Raw genomic sequence first — 18,927 nt, 5'->3', positions numbered from 1 at the left:
CTGTGTCTTCCCAGCGCTTTCGTGGCTTCCCAACCGGTCTCTTTCCTTGCATTCTAGCATTCAGTGCTCGTTTTGGTAGCCTATCCTCTCCCATTCTTATCACATGTCCGGCCCAGTGCAATCTTTGTAATCTCATGAAGTTTGACAGGGGCGTTTCCTTATAAAATTGATAAAGCTCGTTGTTGTATCGACTTCTGAAGATTCCGTTTTCCCTCACAGGTCCTAGTATTCTCCTAAGTACTTTCCTTTCGAATGTGTCGAGTTTGTTTTTGGATGTTTCTTTCAGCACCCAGGCTTCACTGCCATAGCATGTTATTGGTCGAATTAAGGTTTTATAGATTCTCATCTTTGTATTTCGGTGGACACTTTTAGACCGAAATATATGGGAGAGGGCAAAATAAGCTCTGTTTGCCTGCGTTATTCTCTTCCGTATTTCTCCATCTTCTGATCCGTCGGCATATATTTCTACTCCCAGGTATGTAAACTTTTCAACCGTTTCAATCTCATCTTCATGTATGTTTTCTGGGACTATATTTCTTCTCGTCTGAGTCATTATTTTTGTTTTTTCTGTGTTAATTTCCAGACCTAGCATTTTTGTTTGTGTTTTTAACTCTGCATATGTTTCCTGTGCTCCTGTTGATGTTCTACTCATAATATTAATACCATCAGCATAAGCGGCCAGTTAAACCGTTCGGTTGGTCAGTAGATTTCCTTGTCCAGTTTGCATTTGCCTAACCGCATACTCCAGTGCCAGGTTAAACAATATTGGGGCCAGCCCATCTCCCTGTTTTAGTCCCTGCGAAATGTTAAAAAAGTCTGTCCGGTGGTTTTGTATTCGTACACATGCCTGAGTTTCATCCATTGTGGCTTTAATGAGTCTTATTAACTTGTGTGGTATTGCCAATTCAGCCAATATATAGTATAGTTTGTTCCTTTTGACTGAGTCGTATGCCTGTTTGAAGTCTACAAACACGTTGTGAACATCAACATCGTGTTCCCATGCTTTGCTCAAGATCTGTTTCACTGTGAATATTTGATCCAGTGTCGATCTTCCCCGTCGGAAGCCCGTCTGATACTCTCCAATAATATTTTCTGTTAGTGGTTGGAGCAGCTGGTTTATAATATACGTGAGGACTTTATATGCTGTACATAGTAGAGAGATTCCACGGTAGTTTTTGCACTGGAGTTTGTCTCCTTTTTTATAGATCGGGCATACTATACTTTTTTCCAGTCGTCGGGTATTTTCTCTTCTTGCCATACGTCTTTGATGAGCGCGTGGATGTGACTTGCTAGGTGGTCGCCACCTACCTTATATAGTTCTGCTGGTATTTCATCAACTCCCGGAGCTTTATTGTTTTTCTGGGCCTTAATGGCTTCGAAAACTTCCTCTATGGTTGTACTCCATTCTCTTCTACGTAGATCATACCCATTTCATCTTCCATGTCTACTTGAGTTCCAAGTAATGTCTGAAAATAATGCTTCCAGGATTCTGTGACTTTCTGTTAGTCACTGATTATTTGCCCACTTTCATCTTTACATAGACTTGTTTGAGGTTTATACCCACTTTTTATCTTTTTTAGGTATTCGTAAGCCCCTCTAATTTCGTCGTTTTTGAAATTTTCTTCCATTTTTTCTATTTGTCCATTTTCAGCTTTATTACATAATACCAAATAATAAAAAAAGTGAAGGATGATAATGTGATTATACAAGGTTAAGTTCTATCTATCTATTGCCCTTCAGTTGTCCAAAGTTGAACGTAGGCCCCCCCTTATTTTTCCACTCTTCTTGGTTCAGTGCTAATAATGTCGATCTGGTCCCTACGTGTACCTATCTTTTTAGGTCATCCGACCATCTCATCTGTAGTCTGCCCCTTCCTCTTTTGTAGTCCTAAGGTCTTTAGTGAGTTATCGCTTCATTCCATCTTCCGTCTCTTTGTGCTCTTGTGTCCTTCATACTATTTCCATTTGAGAGTAGCTGCATGTTTGAGGTTAAGTTACCGTTTCTTAATAAAAAAAGATGAGAAGTGAATAGATTTTGATTTTATTAACCTAATATTATCTTAAAATTATTTTTTTTTCTGGTTTTCATATTCGCAAAACATTCGCACAAATTTCGCGAATGCGGATGCGAATCCGAATATGCAAAAGCATGCGAATATTCGAGAATGCGAATGCGAATACGAATATTCGTTACATCACTATTCTGTTGTGATTTATAGCATTTTTTTTTAATTTAAAATTTTATGCAAGTTACCTATTCAATTAATAAAAGAAATTATATTCAAAATTTATATAATATACTACATTCGCTCTCGCGAGATTTTTTTTGACACTGACGTTAGTAATTTCTTTTTTGAAAAATTCAGTTGTCAGAAGTGACTGGAAATTACTACAAAACCAACGCACCTGCTCATATCCAATATTATTAATAGTAAACAGACATAAAAATAACATAAACCTTACGCCAATCAATATTTATTTATTTAAACCATTATAATGTATTGATAGCAAATGAGAAAATTATTTATTGTACAAAATAAAAATATTTTGTAGAAATAAACTTCACAAAATTTTATGAGATTAGTAGACACTCCCACTATTTCTAATAATTCTTCTTTTTTTAATGAAAGATTAGGTTGATTTGAGTTGATTTTAGCAGTTAATAGTGTGAGGTAGGAATTTTTGTGTTGTACGTTTCCTATTCCGAATGTCTCAAAAAAAAATCTCGCGAGAGCGAATGTAGTATACTACAAAATTGTTGACCATTTTTGACTTGGAGTTTATTCATGTTGTGAATTGACGATGAATAGATTAGGGCGATACCAAAACATTACATATTATGTTTAAATATTAATTAAATATCTAGTTAGATATTGATTTGTTTCTCTGTTTGTGTGTTATTATTCATCATTTTATAATTTTCATTTTGCAATTCACACTTTTGCGACTAGCTGTTAACTTTTACATCAATAAACAAGCAATATTCGTGTTCCTGTAAGTGCATCGCTAAAATGTTTCCCAAAATTAAGGGAAGAAAATAATTTGCCACACTTAAAATTGTACAGACATGTATTTTACTTATTGGATATAAAAATAACGGTATATAATCACTAATGAGAGTGTTAATATCTTATGCTCTCCATCTTGATAAATATTGTTAGTTTTCTCTTCTCTTACACATTATATTATTTCATTGTCCTACGCCTTTTCGAATTTCTCTTTATAAAAATTCTTCTATTAAAAAAATTTCTTTAATGTCTCTATTAGACCTTTAATTATTTGTTGAGTGATATTAATCCGTATTTATTACCGTGATATATGAAGTAAACTGAATAATTCATAAATATATTTGTTCTACTCTATCTTTGCACATCGCTGTCATTCGTATTATAGGAAATAAACCAGAATAATATGTGAACCTAACGTACGTCCGTTATGGTAGGGGAGCCCAAGCGGGGATTTTTGCAGTTACTCGAGCGCGTCAGATTATTACATGGGGAGAAACCTTGTACCCTGAAAATGTACCTCTACCATATATTGGCTTTTAATGCAGGGGAGTTCGTTAAGGGGGGCCCGAAAAAAAATCTGTCCTTAAAAAAACTCGAAATTGTCAGATTAAGATAAGGTACGTTAAGTACATGCAAAACAAGTGTATATTTCAAAAATCTGACGATTTGAGCGGGGCGTAAGGAAATGGGTAAGTCCCAAAGTTTCACAAGAAAAAAGCGAATATTTCGCGAAATGTACGACAGATCGAAAAATTAAAAAACAAGTACTCAATATTTTTCAAAAATCTATCGAATGATACCAAACACGACTTCCCACGCAGAGGGGTGGGGGGTAAATTTAATATTTTAAATACGAATCCCGCGATATTTCGCGAAATGAACCAGATGAACCAGAAATGAATCAGATCGAAAAACTGAAAAATACACTTATTTAATATTTTTGAAAAATCTATCGAATGGCACCAAACACGACCCCCACGGAGCTGGGGTGAGGGGTTACTTCAAAATCTTAAATGGGAGCCCCCCTTTTTTATTGCAGATTTGGATTCCTTGCGTAAAAATAAGTAACTTTTATTCGAGACATTTTTTCAAATTATGGATAGATGGCGCTATAATCTAAATAAACGATTGTTGGAAATGGAAAATTAAATTAAAAATGGACAAATCCTCACTAAAATGGAAAACTTTACTTAACTTTTTTGGTTTTAGGACCTACTCTTCACAACCCAATATGTCCCCAAAGCCCTCGAGTGACTGCACATTTAGCATACTTTGCTCTCATGCCATTATAATAATTATAAAATGGCTAATATTACAATGGACGTTTTTATACTTCTCTTTTGTCATTTATTGGCACATAGGGTGTCAGGTAACTTGTCATTTATTGGCACATAGGGTGTCAGGTAACATCTACAGTAAATAAATATTTTAACCGTAGTAATCAGAAATTGAAAGTGTTTTTATTGAAAATAAGCAAATATATGGTGCAAATATATCCGTCAGATCATGTTCTTGTTGTTGGTTTTAGGTTTAAATTTAAGAAGGTGACAAAAAATTAGTATGTAGTAACAAAAAATGCGATATGAAAAGAATAAAATAGAACGAAACAAAAGAGACAGTCGCACTGATTCTTTCATAGAAGATAAGTAACATGGAGCAAACATGTAAAGAAAACAAAACCCTTAAAAATATTTAATATTACCCCGTTGACGTGGGTTTAGCACTTTATAAACAACTAAATGTCAATTAAGAGGTTAAAAAGATATATATTGTTTATTATTAGCTAATAAATAAATTCTTAACCTAATAAATCAAACACTGTCAAAACAAAATTTACAATTGTCAATAGGGCTTTTCATCGATTGTCATTTGTTTCGAGCTTCTGTCATATGTTGTATAATCTGTGTATAATAATATACGTTTATTCAAATTAATAGTTTACTCCACCCCATCCTAAAATCCCATATACAAGATGAGATTGTACTAGAGAGAGGTAAAGCATTTTAAGCTGTTCCAACATCCAAAAACTCTTTTAAATAGCGGAATTTTGGTAGCAGTCCTCGTATTTTTCTTATAATATTTTTTATTTGTAAGTCCCATTTAAGGTGCCTGTCAATTAAAACTCCTAAATATTTTATGTACTCTGCTTTAGATATTTGTTGTTTTTTATTTATTTTTAATGAATTAAAAGTTGGCAGAGAATTTTTATATATTGCAAAAGGTATATATTTAGTTTTTTCATAGTTTAATGTGAGTTTGTTTATTTGCAACCATGTTTTTATAATTTTAAAGTCTTGTTCTGCTATAATTTTAAGATCTTCCCAATTATCTGCCTTATAAAAAATGGCAGTGTCATCAGCAAAACTAATTATGTTTCCAACAGTTTTTAGTTTGAGCATGTCATTAACATAGAGTGTAAAAAGTAGAGAGCCTAAAACGGTCCCTTGCGGTACGCCATAATCAATTACTTCAGGATCACTTTTGACACCATCAATTTCTACAAATTGTTTTCTGTCAGTTAAGTAACTTTTTAGTAATGTCAAAACCCTTCCTCTCAGACCATACTTCTCAAGTTTTTTAAACAAGATCTCGTGAGATATCGTGTCAAACGCCTTAGAGAGATCGACGAATATGCATAAACTACGTTTATTAGACTCAAAAGCTTCTGATATTTGTGATGTTAGTTTACAAATCGCATCTTGTGTCGATTTTCTTTCTCTAAAACCGTATTGGCAATCCGATATTATACTAAACCTATCAAAAAAACTTACTAATCTATTCTTTAAAATTTTTTCAAATATTTTGGAAAAAAACAGACAACAAAAGAGACTGGTCTGTAGTTAATCACGTCTTCTTTATTTCCTTTTTTAAACAGAGGTTTGATTGTGCCTATTTTCAGACATTCTGGAAAGCAACCATCCTGAAAACATGCATTAATGAGAAAAGTTAAAGGAGTAATAATTTCTTTTTAATTTTTCATCCCAGCCAGGAGATTTTTTGTTTTTTAAAGATTGTATTGCATTTACCACTTCTTTTTGGTCAACGAGATACAAGTACATGCTGCTTTCTATCCTATCTAGTTCTATCCAGTCTGGTCATTAAAAACGGGTATTTTTTGTGCATATTTTTGTCCTAATGTGCTGTAATGTGTATTAAATTCATTTGCAATTTCTTTTCTGTCTGTTATTATTTCTCCTGTTTTGATTTTAACCGATTCAATTTTTGTATTTCCTTTTATTTTTCCGCACAATGAATTTATTACATTCCAAAGTGATGAAGAAGAGGTCTTATTTTTTTCAATTCGTTGTTTTGTATAATTTCTTTTTGTAGTTTTAACTAAAAGTCTTAATTTATTTTTATAGTCTGTATATTTTTGTTTTTTTTTAAGTTATCTGAGGATCTTGGATTAGCTGATCATACAATCTATGTTTTTCATGTACAGACTTTAAAAGTCCCTCTGTCATCCAATCTTTTTTAAAAGTGGTTTTTAGATCACTTTTTTTTAATAATTGTATTTTTGTTTATTGAATTTAAAATTTTGTCGATGAAAAGTTTAACCGCTTGATTTTTATTTGTTTTATTGTAAATATCCAACCACCTTTCCTGCTTCAAATTGTTTTTTAGATTTTTGTAGTTGATGTACTTCTTTATTATTATTTTGTTTTCTTTGGTTTTGGTTAGACTAGGGATGGAAACTGCGATTGGATAATGATCTGAAGTAGTATTATTTTCAAATACAAATGAAGTTATGTTAGTGTAATCAGCAGGTCTTTTTTATAAAGAAATGGTCTATACAAGTTTGACTTCTAGGTCTAGTTGTTTTATTTATATAAGACAAGAAATTTTGTGAAGCTAGAATATTTTGGTATTCTTCAGTGTGATCTAGATCCTCAAACAAATTAATATTAATATCACCAACTAATATATGAAAGCACATTCGTTTTTTGCTTATGAGGTATTGATGCAAATCCTGATTAAAACTATTAATGTTTACTGTCGGTGATTTATAGAGAGCGCTCAAACAGATTTTTGTTTTATTATAATTTAAAATGACTTCAAGTAACTTGATGTTCCCCAATGGTACAACAGAATATTCATATTTTATAGAGGATTTAATGTAAATAATAACTCCATCATTTTTGTTTAAATCACCATAATTGTATAATAAATCGTAATTTTTTAACAAAAATGGGGTTTTATCAATATCATCTTGAATGTACGTCTCCGTAAGAACTAATATATCAAAGTTAACATGTAGAGTTGACAAAAACAAACAAAAATTATCAAAATTCTTACTTATACTGCTAACATTACAATGAATTATTTTTAAGTCATTTTTTATAGTCACTGCGTAATCCTTATTAAAACTATCACTACTTACACATTTGGTGTCCACTTTTTCTTCTTCGTAGTCTACATAGTTATCCATTTTTTTTAACTAGCACACACGAATTATTTCCACACAATTTACATTACATATGTAGATGTAATAGTACACACATTTAATGGTGTTCGTTTGACCTGGTTTTCATTTTTTTCTTTTCTTCAAACGAAGGATTTGATGTAGTGGATGGCTTTTGCGGCTTGGTTGATTTTCCAGTAACAGCAGACACAGATGGATGTTTTTTTGGCGTTGGCTCTTTTTCATTAGCCTTGGGTATTTTTCGGTTTATCTTGTTTTCTATCTTTTCTTCGGTCTTCTGTCCAGTTGAGGCGACAAATACATCCTCTTCCTCCGGAAAAGTTGGGTTTTCTTCAAGTTCTTTGGGCGTATAGCTTTGATGGTCTACAAACAGTTTGTTGCCCCGTATATAGCTGTTTTTTCCTGGTTCTTCTTCTCTTACAATTTTTAAGTGTTTTTTTAAGATCTTCAGATCTTCCTGCTGACTTTTTGTTAAATCAGGTAATATAAATATACCTGTGCCCTTTAAATTTTTTCCATTTTTTAGAATTTCTGTTTTTTTTTATATGTCGAGTTAACTCAATTTTAATTGGGCATTTATCCGTGCTACCCATGCAGTATACGTCACTTATATCTTTCTCTGAAATGTCTACTTTTAGAGCGTTGCTTAAATCACTACAGAGCTTTGGGATTTCCGAAATTGCAGATTTTTCTAATCCAAATACTACTAGATTATTTTTCTTGCAAGTTATTTGCACACTTTCCAGAGCTTTTCGCAGAGATAAATTTTCATTCTCCAGCCGTTTAATTTTATCGTTTAGGCTTTCTAAGATTTTGTTCTGACTTTCTTCTATGGTGCTTTTTAATTCTTTTTTGATAATATCTAATTCTTTTAGTATTTTGTTTGTATCGGTTTCAGACATTCTCGTGTATGGCACCCTTTATATATTTCTTGAATACAGTAGATATTTTGTTTTCGAGCGCAGTGACACCATCTGTTTATGTTTTGACCTTAGGCGGGCTGGTATGCTTCTAGGAAAACCAAATGTTTTTATCCCTTAAGGGGGCCATTCATGATCCGATTTGTGGTCCCTCTAGTGGGACCACTAGTTGGATGTTCCGCACCATTCACGCTCCAACTTTTTATCTTACTAGCCTCCAACTTCAGTCTTTACCTTTCAGTCACCTGTTTTCACGGTGGTGTACACTGCTCAGCCAAAAATGTATCGAGTAAAGTCTATGCAAAATATAATAATTAAGCATGCCATAAGTTTCGTTTCTCTAGCATTTCTCTATAGAGCTGATAATATGAACTAATTAATTTTTACGACTCTATAGTAGTTATATTTGCAAAAGTTATATTTGCAAAATATTTGAAACTAGGAATGTTTGCGTAAAGAAACTTGTAGACATCCCATACGTAATATACTGCGAGGCATAAGTTAGGGATATAGAAAATTTATGCTCATTTTCATAATTGATTTTTTCGTGAACGGATTAACGGGTCTTGCTAATTTTTTTTACTATTTTAGATATTTCTTTAGTATTAACACAGTTGTGCAAAGATTTACTCAAACTTTTGAATGTGCCTGATATCTTTAGAAACAAAGAAAATAGACGGCTTTGTAGTTTAACATGTGATTTAACCGAAACAAAAGTTTGAGACACCCTTTAGGGAGGAAAAGGTAAAATGGTGGTTATGCATCGATACTATGTTGTAGTCTGATATTTTGTGAACCATTTATTTTTTTAATTTCTCTGATATCTTTAATAACAAATAGACTAGACGGTTTTACTTTTTAACGTTTACTTTTTAAAGTGTTTTAACTTATGACTGCAATACGTGAGGAGGTCATGTCTTGCTAAGTCATATGCTAAAGAAAAACAGTGTTCAAAGAAAAATAATATGTGTAATGTACCTCTCGATATTTAAAGAGCCTCCAGGTAGTCACCGAATCCGTATTACGTTCAGGGAAATTCCACCCCAAAACATCATATAGCCTCCATTAAACAATCTCGTCTCTCTTATGTTGTGCTGTGCATACCGCTTACCTGATCGACAATAGTTTACGTTATGTGCCTTTCTGTTTTTAAAGTTTTGTTAACTGTTATTTTTTAGTGTTAATTTAGTTTTGTTTCAGTTAAAATACATGTTAAGGCGTAAAACCACCTATTTTCTTTGTTAGTTTCTTTATCTTTAGAAAGCTAAAGATATCAGGGAGATTCAAAAAACAAAATGTTCACAAAACATAAGACTACAAACTTAACATAAGAAAAACATCTTCCACCCGGTATAAGTACAAAAAAGAAATTTAATTAAATCTTTGCACAACTGCAAATATCTAAGATAATAAAAAAATAGCGCAATCTGTTACTCCGTTCACGAAAAAATCAACTATGAAAATGAGCAGTGTAGTGGAAACTTTTAATCCAACATCCAACATCGGCATTCACGCTCCAACTTTCTTAGTTGGACCACTAGTGGTCTTACTAGTGGTACCACCACCCACTCACGGTCTGATTTTAGATCCAACGTATCACTCTCTCTCTCTCTAGTCGGACCAAAAATCGGAACGTGAATGCCCCGGTTTAGCGAACTGAGAGTTTATTTATATTTTTATTTCACTTTCACTATTTAACAAGACCTTCGGACCGACACGTGCGCTCTGTTCGGAAGCCAAACTAACATTAATATAATATTAATATACACGGATTATACGACATATAACAGAAGCTCGAAACAAATGACTATGAATGAAAAGCACTATTGTCAGTAGATAAATCAATCACCGACCATCATTATATATGGCTGTCTTTGTGCAATGAATGGTGTTGTCTATAGGCAGACGACTAGTCTGGGCTGATTATCAGAGAATAGGCCATTTTTGGGAAAAGTTATTTACCAGCAATTTTATTGCTGGAATCGAAGCTTATGATTATATATATTAATAATATAGGTATGCAAAGTCCGCAGATAGTGTGCTACTTTTTTTATTAACAAAATGGCGCCTACAAAACGTGTTTTTTTCAATTTTTGCTCCAGAACTCTGAACATTTTAACTTTTCACCAAAAACACCCTAATAAAAATTCACCAAAATTAAATTCTGCATAAAGAAATGTTTTTCACGATCTGCTCCGACGAAACTTTTCCTCGGAAAATGCGGGTTTTCCCAACAAAATCTTTAAATTTCAAATAAAGTTTTAGATAAGTAATTATCTACCAATAATTAAATAACTTGGTGACATAAATCTTTCTTGGTTTAGATTATAGTTCCAGAAGCCGGTGAAAATTAAACGAATATTTTAGCAACAATTCAATTGTTAATTAATAATTTACGGTCGCAATAATAACCAAAATAATTATGATACACTGATCAAACTTTGAAATCTTATAAAGATAATATGCCTACAGTTGAGTCCGCGAGTCTTTACCCGTGCGTCATTAATACCTGGCGAGATAAAACACATACTTTTTATTTAGCATCATTCTCTTCCACGCATAAAATTAATGACAAACCAGCTGCTGCCTGTTATTAAGTAAAGACACATGTTATTTTTATGAACGATTTAGACTCAGTGCATTGAAAAGAGATAGTTACAAAGAAAGACGATTGGGGGTGTCTTCACATATTTTAAGTACAATTTCTGACGTTTTGGTTTGTTTACTTTTGTGGCTGTCAGTTTGTTGAATTTTTTGCTGTTATTTGGTCGAATTTTTGCATTTTGAAGTTTTTTATAGTATATAAACAGTTGTTTTCACAACTAATTTTATATTGGAGTTAGAAATTTTGTAATAAGTTTATGTTATTTTACGATAAATTTTGACAACGTACAAATCTAACCTCATTGTTGACACAGTTGAATGCTTGTGTTTAAGGTTCCGCCAAATTGAATAAAATAACAAAAAGAAAATATGTTATCGAATTTTTTTATAAAATGTTTATTTATTTATTAATCAATGATAATAAAATAATTTATTAAGCTACTTCAAATGTAGCTGTAATTATGCACCAAAATTTTAAAGCAAAACTTAAATTTGACATTCAATTTATTTGATAACGTCAAATTTTATACTATAACCCGTGATCGGAATAATATCCACGTGCCGTTGCGTTTAGTAAATTTCCGACTTATTTCGTATGCTTTAAATGATGACGCACGGGTAAAGACTCGCGGACTCAACTGTATTTAATATTTTGTCGACAAAATATAAATTTTTAATTTTTTTGAATATTCTTTAAATGTTTAAAAAAATAGTTATAAACAAATTAACGTTTCTCAGAAAGTTTTTATTATATTCTAATTTTAAAAAATAGGTAAAATGCGTATTTCAAAGATCTTGGAAATGAACGCTTTAAAACTTTTTTGCAACCATTTGCAAAAAAGTTATGAAACAGCAAAGTAAACATACGATTACTACGTTGTTTATATATATTTTTTAATTCTATCAAAGCGTAAAAGTGAGTTTAAAGTACAAGCTAATTACTTACAAAAAAATCGATTATTAGTTTAATGGTTATATTTTAATTAAAGATTATAAATATTTTTTTTGTAATTTACACGCGCGAAAGTAGACTAATACAGTACCTACCATAGCTAAATTTTCACTCGAAGCGACGACCGCCGCGCGAAGCATAGTAGTATTTGTATGCTGCGTGTCAATCGCTTCGAGTGAACATTTTAGCTCCGGCTCTGTATCAAGCCTACTTCCGCGCTAAAAATTACAAAAAAAAATTTTATTCTTTGATTAAAACATAACCATTGAACTAATGTTTGATATTTTTTGAGAGTAATTAGTTTATACCATAAACTCACTTTTAAGCTTTGAAACAATTAAAACAAATTATAAACAACAGAGTAATCGTATGTTTACTTTGCTGTTTCATAACTTTTTTGCAAATAGTTGGAAAAAAATAATAAAGCATTCATTTTCAAAACCTTTGAAATACGCATTTTAAGTATTTTTTAAAATTATAATATAATAAACAATTTCTGAGAAATGTTAATTTGTTTATATGTAACTATTTTTTTAAACATTTAAAGATTATGCAAAAAAATGAAAAATTTATATTTTGTCGACAAAATATTAAATAGGCATCACATCTTTATAATCTTTCTAAGTTTGATCAATGTCTCATGATAATTTTGGTTTATATTGCGACTGAAAATTGTTAATTAACAATTGAATTGTTGCTAAAATATCCGTTTAATTTTCACCGGCTTCTGCAGTTATTATCTATACCAAGAAAGCTTTTATTTCACCAAGTTATTTAATTATTGATAAATAATTACTTGCCCAAAAAATTTATTTGAAAATTCTAGATTTTGTTGGGAAAACCTACATTTTCCGAGGAAAATTTTCGTCGGAGCAAATCGGGAAAAACATAACTCTATGTAGAATTAAATTGGGGTGAATTTTTATCTGTTTTTGTCGTAAGTTAAAATCTTCGGAGTTATAGACAAATAATTGAAAAAACACGATTTGGGGGCGCCATTTTGTTAATAAAAAAAGTAGCACACTATCTGCGGACTTTGCATACCTATATTATTAATATATAGGAACATAATATTCGATTCCAGCAATAAAATTGCTGGTAAATAACCTTTCTTTGTACTTTACCAATTAGACCATCGTATTATAACTATTTTTTTTTTCAAAATTTAAAGATTATGCAAAAAAACGAAAAATTTATATTTTGTCGATAAAATATTAAATAAGCATCTAATCTTTATAATCTTTATAAGTTTGATCAATGTATCATGATTATTTTGGTTATTATTGCGATCGTAAATTGTTAATTAACAATTGAATTGTTACTAAAATATTCGTTTAATTTTCACTGGCTTCTGGAATTACAATCTATACCAAGAAAGCTTTGATGTCACTAAATTATTTAATTATTGATTAATAATTACTTACCTAAAACTTTATTTGAAAATTAGAGATTTTGTTGGGAAAACGCATTTTCCGAGGAAAATTTTCGTCGGAGCAAATCGGGGAAAACATATCTCTATGCAGAATTTAATTGCGGTGAATTTTTATTTGGGTGTTTTTGATGTAAAGTTAAAATCTTCGGAGTTATAGAGCAATAATTGAAAAAAATACGATTTGTCGGCGCCATTTTATTTATAAAAAAAGTAGCACACTATCTGCGGACTTTGCATACCTATATTATTAATATATAGGATCTTATAATTCGATTCCAGCAATAAAATTGCTGGTAAATAACTTTTCCATGAATTTTGCTAATTAGCCCAGAGTAGACTTAAATTAATCGTTTCAGTTTCTATGAATAGAGCTTTTCATCGATTGTCATTTGTTTCGAGCTTATGTCATATGTTGTATAATCTGTGTATAATATTAATATATACGGATTATACGACATATGACTGAAGCTCGAAACAAGTGACTGTGAATGAAAAGCCCTACAGGAAAGAGACGTAAATAAAAAATAATTCGTGAATAAAATACTTGTGCAAAGATACAGAGAAAGAACTATAGCAAGTTTAAAAAATAATTTAAAAATAACTTACTCTTTCACTAGATGTGAACTTCGTATACCTTGGGTCATCTCTAATGATTTTCTTAATCTCCTTCCACGCGCTTACCAATGTAACTTCAACTGTTTCGTCCAAAAGTTCTCTGAAATTTTGGCGTTTTCGTTTCACCAATTGTTCAACGTGATCATTAAACAATTTTTCTTTATCTTCTCTGTTAAGACTGTCAGCTAAGTCCCATCTATGATCTTTTCTCAAAATTCTCTTCACTTCTCGCCAACTAAGATCAGAATTTCTTACCAAATCGCTTAGCAATGCATTGAAATGCTGAAAAAATTAAATTGGTATATAAAAATATAAATCTGATTTATCATTTAACTATAATGCAGTTAACATAAAATATTAACGGTTAAAATATAACATTTATAAAGGGCCTAGCCAGGTAAGATGATGAAAACTGCCCCCAACTCGATTCGAATTCCATATAGGTCACCGTTTAGCATATATAGTGAAACTCACTTTATGAAATTTTTAGCCCCCTAGGTGGTCATGTGGCCCACCTAGAGCCTAATTAGGCTTTTTATGTTTTTATTTTTTATCTAAGACGCATCGAGAACTAGCGAAAAACTTTAAATAAAAAAGTTGTAAGCTTTAAAAAATTCTGTCCGAAAATTCTTTTTTTTTTAATTTTTGGCGGGAAATTTAAATTTTAGAACGGTTTTAAAATTTTAAATGAATATAAAAAAAAAACTAACGACATTCGTTTTCACGAAAAAAATATATAAAGTGTATTTTTGCATAATGTTTCACCCTGAATTTTTCAAATTTTTAAAATTGGTGAAACGCACCTTTAAAAATAAAAACAGCATTTTTTCGGTTTTTTTTTTTCGTTTTTCGATACAATTTTATACATATTTTTCAAATAAAGTTAACACCGTCACTAGAATAGGTAAAAAACTGAAAAATAATTGGGGTTTGCTTAATAAAAATTTTTTGTAACGCCATCCATTTTCAAGGTACAGGGCGTTGAAGAAAACAAAATTTTACACATTTTTTGCAATTTTGCCGAAACTACTGGCAACATTGTAATAAAACTTTACGGGTTTTAAGAGGTAGTTATTGTGCATGTTTTGACATACAATTAAGGATTTCGTATTCATCATTGGCGGGCATAGGGGTAATGGTCTAAACTTTTCAAAGAAAAAAGATAGTAAGCCACTGATATATTTCAAAGTAACAATCATTTTTGAATTCCTCGTTAAAGGACATCGCACACATCTTATGGAAAATATAATGTCACTCAAATTCAATAAAATTTATACGAATAGATTCGTTTTAAATTAACGATCAAATCTTATCATTGCGCCAACTCTTAATTATGATTAATTACGGCGCAAATTGCAATTAAAGTTTATCGAAATCACATTTTTTGAGTCAGTAAAAGTGTCAGTTACCATCATTATTGCTCTGGGTGCTATTCAAAAGAGCTTAAACCCCCCGCTGGGCCTAGGCGAATTAGTGAAACTAATCCTCTGATTTATGGAGTACCGACAATTTGGGTGTTTTAAAATATTTTTTCTCTCTCTCTAACTTATGTACGTATCCATTTGATTTCAGATTTATTTATATCAATTTCTGCTCTTATTATTGAAAATATAGAGTTGGCGCAATGATAAGATTTGACCGTTGATTTAAAACGAATCTATTCGTATAAATTTTATTGAATTTGAGTGACATTATATTTTCCATAAGATGTGTGCGATGTCCTTTGCGATAAAAAAACTATCTTCTCATTTTTTCATACGACGCGCCGTTTTGCTGCAAAAAATAAAATATCTTAACGCTTCCAAAGTATTCGAATTAGTTTTTATAAAGGATGTACGAGTTTATATAGATGTAAAAACTACTATAGCCCAGTAAATGAACGGGAAATTCGGCGATACCGTGTAATTTTCAGGGGCAACTCCGAATTGCATGAAAATTTGGATTTAGGTTCTACGTACCCTCCACTTCAAAGTTGAAATCGTGCCGTTGGTTGCTTTTACTTGGGGGGTGACAGTCACCCCTTCTCGGGGGTGAAAAATTATACGTTCAAGATAAGACCGGAAATGGATAAATTGACTGATTTTAAGCAACTTTTGTTCTATAGAGTTTTTACGTAAGTCAATACTTTTCGAGTTATTTGCCATTAAAAATATTGATTTTTCGAATAAAAAAAACTACGTTTTCTGACGGTTTTTCGCAAATAACTCAAAAAGTAAATATTTTATCGAAAAAAATATCCTCAGCAAAAGTGTAGCTTATAAAAAACCCAAAAAAATGGTGTATCAGTAAAGTCTATCAATCAAATAAAAACAAAGTTGTAGCTCATGAAAAATACGTTCTTATTCGTCTAATTCCAAATCGAATATTTCAAGGTGAAATCACCGAAAAATTAAGCACTTTTCGGGAAAAACCCATTTAAACTTTTTTAAAGTGTTTATAAAAAGCTTTGTTTTAATTGTTAACAAAAGTTTTAGCATTAAAAATAAGCGAGTTACGCTCAAAATAAAGTTGGCCCTCTTTTTTTGTAAAAAATCATGAAAATCTCGCCGTGTTTAGCTCCCCAAATGAAATTAATCGCTACCGCTTTACAAACAATTTACTTACCTATCTATTTTTTATATGGTCTGTCAGTCTCACCGGTTTAAAGTATTTATTTTTGAAAGGGTTATAATTGAGAAAGCTTGAATGGGTCACTTATCACGAGTGTATGCAAATTTTGAACAGCCATATCTTAACCAATTTTTGTCTTACGGAGAAACAAAATGAAACTAGCATATTTATAATAGCAAGACCTACATTTTTTTACTCTTTAAGATTTTTCTTATCACTAATACTTTTTAAGGTATTTTGAAAAAATGAAATTTTTCAAAAATTTTGAGAAAAAATTTTTTTTACTATAAAACCAAATGTTTTCAAAAATAAGCACTTCAAAGCAATCAAAGTTACAGATCATATAAACAATACACATACAGTTAAAATAGATGGTAAAGCCAAACGATTAATTTCATTTAGGGTGCTAAATAGATGGAGGTTTTCACGATTTTTTTTACCAAAAAAAAGGTGCCAACTTTTTTTAGTGTAACTCGTTTATTTTTTATTGTGTTAACTTTTGTAAAAAACAAATAATAAGCTTTTTTTCGATACTTTAAAAATGTTAATAAGGTTTTCCCGAAAAACGCTTCTTTCTTCGGTGATTTCGCGTTGAATTATTCGATTTGGAATTAGACGAATAAGAACGTATTTTTCATGAGCTACAACTTTGTTTCTACTCAATTTGTAGACTTTTCTGGTACACCATTTTTTTCGTTTTTTTATAGGCTACACTTTTGCTAAAAATATTTTTTCGATAAAATATTTACTTTTTGAGTAATTTGGGAAAAACGGTCTGAAAACGTAGTCTTTTTGTCGAAAAATCAACATTTTAAATCGCGAATAACTCGAAAAGTATTGACTTACGTAAAAAACTTTATAGAACAAAAGGTGCTTAAAACAAGTCAATTTATCCATTTCCGGCCTTATTTTAAACACGCGTTTTTCACCCCCCGAGAAGGGGTAAATGTCACCCCCCAAGTAAAAGCAACCAACGGCACAAATTCAACTTTGAAGTGGAGGGTATGTAGAACCTAAATCCAAATTTTCATGCAATTCGGAGTTGGCCCTGGAACATACACTTCAAAACGGTCATTTATTGGGCTACTAGAAGTTCGAATACTTTGTAAGGGTTAAGATGTTTTATTTTTTGAATAAAAATGGCGCGTCGTATGAAAAAACAGGAAGATAGATTGTTTGTCACAAATTGAACGCGGAATTCAAAAACGATTATTAGTTTGAAATATGTCAGTGGCGTACTATAGTTTTTCTTTAAAAAGTTCAGACCATTACTCCTATGCGAGCCAATGATAAATATAAAATTCTTAATTGTATGTCAAAAAATGCACAACAACCTCTAAAACTCGCCAAATTTTATTACAATGTTGCCAGTAGTTTCGGCAAAATCGTAAAAAATGTGTAAAGTTTTGTTGTCTTCAACGCCCTGTATCTGGAAAATGTATGGCATTACGAAAAATTTTTATTAAGCAAACCCCAATATTTTTTTTGTTTTTACCTATTCTAGTGACGGTGTTACCTTTTTTGAAAAATATGTATAAAATTGTATAAAAAAAAACGAAAAAAAAAACGAAAAATGCGGTTTTTTATTTTTAAAGGTACGTTTCAGCAATTTTAAAAATTTGAAAAAATTCAGGGAAAACTATTATGCAAAAATACACGTTAAACATTTTTTCGTGAAAACGAATGTCTTAGTTATTTTTTTATACTCATTTAAAATTTTAAAATCGTTCTAAAATTTAAATTTCCCGCCAAAAATTTAAAAAAAAATTCCGGACAGAACTTTTTAAAGCTTTCAACTTTTTTATTTAAAGTTTTTCGCTAGTTCTCGATGCGGCTGAGATAAAAAATAAAAACCCTAATTAGGCTCTAGGTGGGTCACATGACCACCTAGGGGGCTAAAAATTTCAGAAAGTTAGTTTCACTATATATGCTAAATGGTTACCTATATGGAATTCGAATCGAGTTGGGGGGCAGTTTTCATCATCTTACCCGGCTAGGCCCTTTATTGGTGTTATACAGTGGAACTATTAAATCTGAAATCTACCTGAATAGCTTCATCCCTTTTATGCTGTTCCCTTTCTTTGTCTCTGTCGCGCATGTGGGTAGCTAATGTACGTTGAACTTCCTTCTCTCTTTCACGTAAACTAGCCTGGGCTCTTGCTTGACGATCTTTCTGATCTTGGGTCTGCTCTTCTGTTTCGCCTTCTTTTTCTCCTTCCTGAAACAATTAATAGTAGTAAGTGATAAGCAGCTATGGTAATTATACAATCCAAACAAACTACAAACTTATGTTATTTTTAAACACCTATAGGTGTGTTTCATTAACTCTATCATTGGCACACTAAATTTCTTGCTGTTTCCAGC

General features: G+C 31.4%; 1 protein-coding gene across 1 annotated transcript in view; it reads right to left on the bottom strand.

The window, feature by feature from the left end:
• LOC114333681 (transcription elongation regulator 1) overlaps positions 1 to 18,927 on the bottom strand; it is a 139,034-nt gene that overhangs the window by 3,431 nt on the left and 116,676 nt on the right. Inside the window, exons 12-13 of the mRNA XM_028283622.2 lie at positions 18,608 to 18,781; positions 13,945 to 14,235 (exon numbers count right to left, since the gene is read on the bottom strand). Of these exons, the coding sequence (XP_028139423.1) occupies positions 13,945 to 14,235; positions 18,608 to 18,781 (465 nt within the window). The remainder of the gene's footprint in view (positions 1 to 13,944; positions 14,236 to 18,607; positions 18,782 to 18,927) is intronic.

Source organism: Diabrotica virgifera, chromosome 6 (assembly GCF_917563875.1).
Source record: "Diabrotica virgifera virgifera chromosome 6, PGI_DIABVI_V3a".
Taxonomy (NCBI): Eukaryota; Metazoa; Arthropoda; class Insecta; order Coleoptera; family Chrysomelidae; genus Diabrotica; species Diabrotica virgifera.
The sequence above is the reverse complement of the archived record's forward strand: the minus strand, read 5'-3'. Positions and strand labels throughout refer to the sequence as shown.